The sequence below is a fragment of the Anneissia japonica genome, unplaced genomic scaffold, assembly GCF_011630105.1.
Source record: "Anneissia japonica isolate Jap-2015-1 unplaced genomic scaffold, ASM1163010v1 scaffold284800_len683186_cov164, whole genome shotgun sequence".
NCBI classification, from domain to species: Eukaryota; Metazoa; Echinodermata; class Crinoidea; order Comatulida; family Comatulidae; genus Anneissia; species Anneissia japonica.
In genome coordinates, this window is record NW_022711393.1 from 233,413 (window position 1) to 242,574 (window position 9,162).

Consider the following 9,162-nt stretch of genomic DNA (forward strand, 5'->3'; position numbering starts at 1 on the left):
TTACCGTTTTCAGGATCCATTTGATGGAATTGGAGAAGAATATCGAGAGGAGTTGGACCAAGAGCAAAAGAAAGATCTTATTGCAAAATTACGATTCATCAAAGTGGACCTACTTTGTGCAGAGCTTTATGAGTATATTGTACTGAATCTTGGACGCCAATCTACCAACACAGATGAAGAAAGGACAAAGTGGCCGTGAGTATAAAATACTAAAGTACTATAAATATATTGTAAACAGAACATATGGCTCATTGACATTGAGAACTGATGTTTAAATCATTAAGAAAGAATTCTGCAGCTAATGAGACTAAAACAGTTAGAGAGTCTTCTAACAATTGCTATAGAAACTGACCCTGTGATGGCCCAGTAGATTTTCAGTCAGTTCCTTGCTAAAATCATATAAGTTGTAGATTGTTCATACATTTTGTACTGAACCTAGCTGCAAGTATGCGAGATGCTTACAAAAATGCAAATTGCATTCTTTGAATTGATCCCACTTATGGCTACCATCAGGTGCTGATTGTACTGTTGTTTTATGTATTAAAATTTTGTTTTTTCACCTGGAAATTGAATAAAATAAAATAAAATCGTGAGTTATATTGTCATGAACCTTGGCAAAACAAAGAATAATCAAACAGGAAGAACAGGAAGATATTGTTATTTCTTGCAACAACAAAAAAATGAAAGTGGGCAGCACAGTCAATTCAAAAGACATACAGTATTTCATTAGCTTGAAAAGTTCCTGTAGAAAAAGCACACATTTATATGGAAGTGGAAGTCTATAGTATAGGATCAGACCAGGTTCCTGCTATACTGGGTGCAGCACCACTTATATTTGATTTTCAGACCGTTTCATGAATACTGGATGAACCGAACAATGCATATTTTCATGTAGCTACAAATCCAACCAATTGGCTGCCTCCCTACCAATTCAGGGCCTCCCCATTCGTTCAATCTACAGTGCATAGAGTTTTTAAGTCGCATCGTAAAGTTTCTAGGTTCAATTTTTCATGTAAAGGGCAAGTTTTTATGTAGCTAGGCGACTGGTGGGGGAAGGGAGCCTGGCCCCCCAGCCCCCACCCATGGTTTTGTGGATCTTGTCCTTGACTGTCGTCAAGGGATGCCTCCCCTCAGGTTATATCTCATAGTTTTCTTTTCTCCGGCATCCATAACATTCATTCCACATTGCAAGTATGTACCACATCCTCTTCCGATTTACCGAATGGACGACTACATGAAAATAAGCATTAATGAGTTTATCCAGGTAAGTATCTCACTCACAGACCACCAATTTCACCGCTGATTTATGTACAGTATTACAGTATTCAACTTTAAATTTTAGTCTTTAATTCCAACCTGAATTCTTTTGACATGTTTGCCATATACTGTATTTTACTTCTCAGAAAGGCTAATTAATACTGTACTGTTGTTAAAATAAGAAATCTCTTTCTTTACAGGATATCCTACACACTGGATGCACATTGTACAAGTAAAAATGAAAATAGTGAGATTCCTGGTCTGGAACAGTTCCCAGACACGCTATTATTAAGTCAAGCTGTCGAAACTTGGAAGGCCATTGCACAGTTTCACTGCAGACAGTCTGTGCAAGGCTAATCTTGTACCAATGCAGAACAGAAGACAACTCACACTAAGTCACACATCATATTAACTCACATACCAACTTTATCTTAATGAATAAAAATACTGTATATGATCTTCTTCTTGTTTAATTCAGTTAAACATTTTAGATAAAACACTAAAAGTTAAAATAATGTAGATACGCAATGGTTTCATTAATGGTAATGATGCAAAAATAAATGCAGTTTTTAGATTGCTTACGATTAGGTTATTTAATATAATTTCATTGTACCAACATACAGTATTTCAAATTTCAGAACTATTTTTTCAATTTTTAGTTTTGCTTTAAAATACAATTCTTCAAAAAAATGATTTATCAGTAGAGCTGGTAGAGGGTGCCATGTCACAAAAAACACCTAGATTCAGTGCTTGATGAAGAATTTAAATTTAGCATGTATGTGTTAAAAAAAGAATTGGACTAATCAGTGATTGTAATGGATAAGTGGTCTTCATAGATTTCAAGTAACATTCCTGAACATGCAGGATATAATGTATTATAATTCTAATTCATCGTATTATTTTATTATCAAAAATATAATATAACAATTGACATTTGTTAATATTTTTTCTGGACAAAAGAAATGTTGCAAAACTCATATTATTTTAAAACCTTGATGTCTATCAGTGTAAATATGAGAAAATGCTTCAAGGCTTAGTCGCCTTGAAAATTACTTAGTTTTTATTTTAGTACTTAACTGAGGTTTAATGCATTACTTTGTTCATTATTTTTAAAATGCCAAATACAATTTTTCAAATGATTTTAACACGGAAATCTTTATTTTCTTCAAACACTGTAGATACAAAGAAAGACATTAATTAAATTGAAGGAGGCATAATCAAAAAGCAAACATTTGTAATAGTCATGTCTAGCAAAGAGGACACAAAACATGTACTGATGAAAGTAAGATACAAATTTTAAAAAAATAAAACATTAATTAAACAATTAATCTAGAAAGAGTATGATGAGGATGTGTAGTACCACCTCCCTTGTATGACTCAAAAAACAATTTAGCTTTAACAATTATAAATCAAAAATATACAGAGAAAATACCAGTTTAATTATAGAAACATGGTAAGACTTTTCATAATTAATGATGCAATAGTTATTCTGTATCCAGTAATTTTAGTTGTGTTAGTTACTGTATACTGTACTTAAATTATACTGCTGGTTATTTTTTCCAGTGTATGTATCTATATACTGTATACATTTGTGATTTGTCTTTCTGCATCTTCTCAAGTCTTTCTACATCTTATTTTTAAAATAACATTTACTCAAGTTTGTATAAGGCAGAACATCTATTCAAATTATGCTACATACTTTTAATATGCAAATTATATGTTAAAAAAGTGTAAATCCCTGTCTGTCAAACCTATTTTAAAAGTTTGTTTAAAATATATCTTGTCAAGATTTTATCTTGCATGTCATTTTGTCCGGACATTTGTGTTTATTGAAGCTTTAAGATTTTTAAAGATGATTCTGCGAAGTCAACAGTGCACACCAGTTGAAAATGTTATTACGTAATACAGTATTAGAGATTGCTAGATATAATTATTAAATCATTGTTATAGCATTATTGCATGGATTAATATGTATTAGTTGGACAATTCCCATTTTGTTTAGTATTGAATAAACCAAAATACAGTAGAAAGAATGTGAAGTTCCAATTTTCTCTTGTTTGCATAAACAATTTTTTTACTTTAACAGAAATTTCTTTTAGAACGCATTTATATTTTCATAGATATACAGTTTATTGGTTCTTACGCCAGGTTTCAATAACTTATTTATTTTCAAATTTTCTTTATGTCCATATTGAAATTAATATTATATTTAATATAAGATGTCTTACAGAACTTATGGATGTACAGTACTGTAAGATTTCAAACCAGAACCCTTTAAAGCTTAATCAAATACTATGCAACCTTGCATTACACGTTTCCCATGCTTTTCAATAATCAGTTAATTAATATAAAAAATATATTTCAATTTCTATTATAAAATTCATATTTATTTCATACATTGAATTATTGCATAACAACTTGAGTTGAAAGCTGACTTGGAAAGTTTTAATTTAAACATATCTAATTTCAAAGGCCCTAAATAATTAAATGCCAAGTGGCTCTGTCCACAATGTTCAATGCAATACCTGTCTCTTATACACATCTAGATGTGTATAAGAGACAGGTGCACACCAGTTGAAAATGTTATTACGTAATACAGTATTAGAGATTGCTAGATATAATTATTAAATCATTGTTATAGCATTATTGCATGGATTAATATGTATTATGGGAGACTAGTTGGACAATTCCCATTTTGTTTAGTATTGAATAAAACAAAATACAGTAGAAAGAATGTAGAAAGTTCCAATTTTCTCTTGTTTGCATAAACAATTTTTTTACTTTAACAGAAATTTCTTTTAGAACACATTTATATTTTCATAGATATACAGTTTATTGGTTCTTACGCCAGGTTTCAATAACTTATTATTTTCAAATTTTCTTTATGTCCATATTGAAATTAATATTATATTTAATATAAGATGTCATACAGAACTTACGGATGTACTGTAAGATTTCAAACCAGAACCCTTTAAAGCTTAATCAAATACTATGCAACCTTGCATTACACGTTTCCCATGCTTTTCAATAATCAGTTAATTAATATAAAAAATATATTTCAATTTCTATTATAAAATTCATATTTATTTCATACATTGAATTATTGCATAACAACTTGAGTTGAAAGCTGACTTGGAAAGTTTTAATTTAAACATATCTAATTTCAAAGGCCCTAAATAATTAAATGCCAAGTGGCTCTGTCCACAATGTTCAATGCAATACAGTGCAGAGAAGATGGCATTACACCCAACATATCTCACAGTTCTATTACCTAATTTTACTGTATGAATTGTGCCATCTGTCATACCATGTATTTATACCTCCATGGTCATACCATCTTCTAAGGTAAGACAGTATCCCTCTCATACCATCTCCCATATATACTTGCAGCTACAAGAGGTTGCTTTATGCCATTCCCTATGCTCCTTATATGGTCATACGGAAACTCCGATATCCATTCCTTACCAATCACTGCTAAATTAATTTTGTTAGTTACTACTTCTGGGAAAAGATAAACAACAGGATGATAACCACTTATGCTTAAGCTAATGTTGTTGAAAACCCCTTTTGCAGTTTCAATTTCACCGCCACATTTGGTTCCTTCATTCACCTGACATTTTACAAGGCTGCAAGTTTGGAGGTAATATCGGCCATTGTGTGTGTGCAGTCCATCGAATGCACCAAGAGCATACAACTCGTAACTCTTCATTTCTTCACGTGTATAATTTAAATGGCAGCAGATACTACCATTGCATACTGATACATGACCAGTGGCACCTACAAGAGGTTCGAATGTGTACAGGTCATCATTCATGACTCCTTGGAATGAGGTTTGAGTGTGGTGGATCTCTTGGGGCACATACATATCTTGGGGCGCATACCTATCTTGAAAAATAGTATCTCTCAGCTGAAGGTCCGACTTATTATCCAAAAGAGCTCTTATCACTGGTGATACTTTGTCTAAGGTTTCATAATCCATGTTCCTTAAAATTGAGATGATAACCTCTCTGACACTTGGGATGATCTGGACATTCTTGCGCTTTGGAACATTCACTATCAGCAATTTTGATTTGTATGTAACCATGTCGTAGTGGTAGGTCAAAGCACCTCTATCACCATCATAGATTCCACTACCGGTCATCTTGACCAATGGTAAATGCTGATTTGATGCTAATAATGTAGTGTTATAGCGCACAGACCATGCTTCCTGGTACTCAACAGCACTCAACAATGGTAACTCATTCATCCAAGCAGTTGAAAACACCATTGTGTCTACTCCAACACCATACACTAAGTCCGAAGTTGGATACTCAAACAACATATCAAAACAGATGAAAAGACCAATGGTTGCAAAGTCTGTCTTGAATACGCCATAATTTTCTATGCTTCTCCCAATAGGCGTATCGAATATCTGCTTCTCATCAGCATAAACATTTATTTTGTTATAGTGAGCAACAAGCTGACCATTTCTTTCAAATGCCACATCAGTGTTGTACACATAATGCCCATCACTTGGACAATGGGAGTCATTAGGCAAACATGCTTCAATAGTAATCATATTAGCTACAACTACTATATTATACTGCATTGCAAAACAACTTAATTTTCTGAGTATAGTGCTGTTTGTTAGGTCAATACATGGTATGATAACTGTAATGTATGGATTTGGCACCACCTCTCCAAAGACTTTAGCAGTTTTCCGACTCTGACCAAAGCCAGTAATTCCATACTCGGGGAAGACGACGATGCTAGCATTCTGAAATAAAAGTTATTTAAAATTTATAAATGCATAACTTGCATAAGGGGCCCGGCATTGGTGCCGCCGAGAGTGGGGGGGGGGGACAAAAAGCATTTCCCTCATCAGACAAGCCTGATCCCCTTGTCATCCGGTGCCACAGCGAGATCGTCAGATCAAAAATAAAGAAAAATATAATTTGCCTATTCAAATAACATTGATTAATATCCCTAATATTGTGGCCTAAAAGCACAATTTGGACAATACTAAAGCCATAAAACATGTTGGACAATTCTGGAGCCACTGCACTGGCACTGGTGGGATTGATGAGGGGGGGGGGAGGGGTATGGGTCTTTACACATGCCCCTTTTGTTACTAATCTCTTGATCAGCCACTCTACAGTTTATCTTTGGAATAGGGGTGTTAAACAAAGTTCTCATAATTTGTATTGAATTATCCACAAATTCTGTCAAACTCATTTGCTAATGCAGAGTTTTCACATTTCCACTTTACCTGTTGTGATGCCGTTTGTATAAGTTCTTCATAGTGATTAAGATTCTTGTTAATGACTTTAAGAGCAGACTCTTTGGTCACATTTGGTAAAATATGTTCTGAAGTCACAGGTTCAACCACAGCAGCAGTGAATGTCTCATCTGATGATGATGTAACTAAAGAAAAGCTGAAGAGGTGAAGGGCTGTTATCCAGCTGATATAGAAGAGGTCCATTCTGGAACATAGGAAAAATGGCACTTTTATTAGCTGACATTTGGGGTTTAATAGTATTTAAGAGTAATTTAAACATGTTTTCAATGTGTTACGTGGGTTCATATGTAGAAAGTGACATTTAAATCATAAATTTGTGATTTTGATGTATTTTCAGATTGCCATAAAATGTTTTTCTGCTGTACTTTATAAGGCCTAAGCTAGATTGCCATAAGTAGTTTGAGACACCACTTGATATAGACGTCAAAATAAATCATTTAACTTTAAATTAATATATTAGACACAGCCATAGGCCTAGGTCCTAAGCCCAATAATAATAATTGAATAATACTGTATTGTTAATTATTATTAAATAGTACTGTATAGGCCTAGTATGCAATGTGTATTGTTACACCAGAGGCGGATTGCTATAAAACGGTCTTAATCAGTAGTCTTAACTCCTTGAATAAAGCACGCTTTATCATTCCTTTAAGACTATTGCTATAAAACAGACTTCCCTAAGACCACTTTCAGTATTGAAATGCAAACAAGCACTCCCTGGTAACGCAAGATTGAGGGCAACGTCATGCGTGCCCGACACACGCAATTGTATCTAAATGAATGTAAATAAATGCTGCTGATTTAAGACCGTTTTAAGCCTCCTCCGAGTAGCTTTAAAATTTAAGATGGCTAACCGGTTAGACCGCAGTATAGCAATGGTCCATATTTATAGACCAGTCAGTGATGTCACGATTATAGCCGGCTAACCGTTAAGACCGTCTAAAGACCGCTTATAGCAATCCGCCCCGGGTATCGATTGAAATTTCTAATTCAATCCATCAATATTAAACATTAACCTCCTCTGCCTTTAATAAAACGGCCATAGCTACCAGTACCAGGAAGATATCGTTTTCGCTTTCCCATGTGTGACCCCGGAGTGCTGCTTCCATGCACCGCCTTCTCTACCGAGTTCTGTCCTGCTAAACAATAGTAAGTACCTGTATATATATCACCTAGCCTAGGTGGCCTAGATAACCGAATGATAACCCAGACTAGGCCGCCCTAAGTAGGATGGGTAACTCAGGTAAGGTAAGCCTAGCATTCCTCATACTGTAGCTAGGCCTAGGCCTAGACTAGAAAGTAGGCCTATTGCGAGAGCAGAGAAAATAAAACAAAATATTTTTTAAGCAATTAAGAAACGCTTTACGTTGAAGTTTTCTTTCAAAAACCGGTAAAAAGGTTGATCAATCTATTAAGTTTATAATTATTAATTTCACCAGCGTTGTTGTTGCACTGCCCACTGGACTATGACCACGACGCACTTCGACAAGGTAAATGCTGCCCTCTATACGTGCACAATGAAAGCTCTGTTCTATTCTATTTGGGTTCATACCAAGGTTCCTACTGCACCCAGACCAGGGACGTATCCAGGGGGGGGGCCGTGGGAGCCGCGGCTCCCCCCCCCTTTGTACACAGTGTTAAAATGTTAAAGCATATTTTAAAAAAATCTTAAATCCATAAATCTCAGGCCAGGTCTTTTAAGATAGAAATGCGATACTGTGGTTCAATTTCGTTTTTATCCTTTTGCAAGTTTCTTTTAATGTTTGTTTAATAACACTACTACCAATAGTAATAATGATATTAATAACAATGATGATGATGACGAGAGTAATAACTGACAATAATATTAATAGCAATAAAAAGTGAAGAAAATTGTGCTAAATGCGAAAAAAAAGTTGTGATTTGTTGTTGATACTATAGTAGGCCTATATATAGTTCAAGCTTAGTAAGCTATTTAGGCCTAAGTTATCCTGGATATTAAGTAGATCCCTGAGAAAAGATCATGAGAAATTTGTTGGCGTTTCATTTTGACTATAATGGTAATGTGATGATGATGAATTTTACTATGTAAAAGTGTCTTCCGGCCATCTCGAGAGGTATCATTTCCTCAAATTTTTTCACCTCAGCCCCAGCCATGGTAGGGCTGAGGTGGTTGTGAAATCACGTTTTTGAAGTAGGCCTATGTAAAGTACATACTCAAAGACAATGTTTTTAAGCTTTGTTTTCTATGGTATACACACACACATTAATAAGATCTCTATGGTTGTCAAAAATCCCTGATAAAAGATCATGAGAATTTTTGTTGGCACTTCATTTTGACTAATGGTGATGAGATGGTGATGCATTTTACTAAAAGTGTCATTTCTGGCCATCTAGCCGGGTACTATTTCCTCAAATTTTCTCACCTCAGCTCCAACCATTGTGGGGCTGAGGTGGGTGTCGACTCACAAAATGCCCTCCCTCTCGACCTTTCAAAACAGGTCTGTGCCCTTCCCTGGGTATGACATTGAACTCCATCGAATCGGCTCCTATGTAGGCCTATGTCTTAGTGACTGCTGTTTGTTTTTAGGATGTGATCTGGTTTTTCATGTCCATTTTTCGTGATTATGACTATTCTGGCAAAAGAA

The 9,162-nt window shown here is 34.7% G+C and overlaps 2 protein-coding genes and 1 long non-coding RNA gene across 4 annotated transcripts in view; 2 read left to right on the forward strand and 1 right to left on the reverse strand.

Moving 5' to 3' along the window:
* Nucleotides 1-2,382, forward strand: part of LOC117107489 (E3 ubiquitin-protein ligase rnf213-alpha-like) — a 20,187-nt gene extending 17,805 nt beyond the window's left edge. The window contains exon 31 of the mRNA XM_033249188.1: nucleotides 1,458-2,382. Coding sequence (XP_033105079.1) covers nucleotides 1,458-1,614 — 157 coding nt within the window. The 3' untranslated portion in view covers nucleotides 1,615-2,382. The remainder of the gene's footprint in view (nucleotides 1-1,457) is intronic.
* An 11-nt stretch (nucleotides 2,383-2,393) lies between these two features.
* Nucleotides 2,394-8,022, reverse strand: LOC117107470 (pantetheinase-like). 2 transcript variants are annotated; one of them, XR_004445240.1, is made up of 4 exons: nucleotides 7,902-8,022; nucleotides 6,506-6,719; nucleotides 4,480-6,013; nucleotides 2,394-3,782 (listed from the first exon to the last, which is right to left on the reverse strand). XR_004445240.1 is itself a non-coding variant. In XM_033249170.1 (3 exons), the coding sequence occupies exons 2-3, from the start codon at nucleotides 6,716-6,718 to the stop codon at nucleotides 4,598-4,600; spliced, it is 1,629 nt and encodes a 542-aa protein (XP_033105061.1). In that variant the 5' UTR covers nucleotide 6,719; nucleotides 7,902-8,022; the 3' UTR covers nucleotides 3,837-4,597. The 2 variants fall into 2 exon arrangements, 1 of the variants encoding a protein (XP_033105061.1); XM_033249170.1 differs by lacking the exon at nucleotides 2,394-3,782 and having other exon boundaries at nucleotides 3,837-6,013.
* On the forward strand, nucleotides 3,068-3,991 carry LOC117107471. The gene is made up of 2 exons (XR_004445241.1): nucleotides 3,068-3,129; nucleotides 3,821-3,991. It is a non-coding gene; the product is annotated as an uncharacterized LOC117107471 (long non-coding RNA).
* Nucleotides 8,023-9,162: the final 1,140 nt, after the last annotated feature.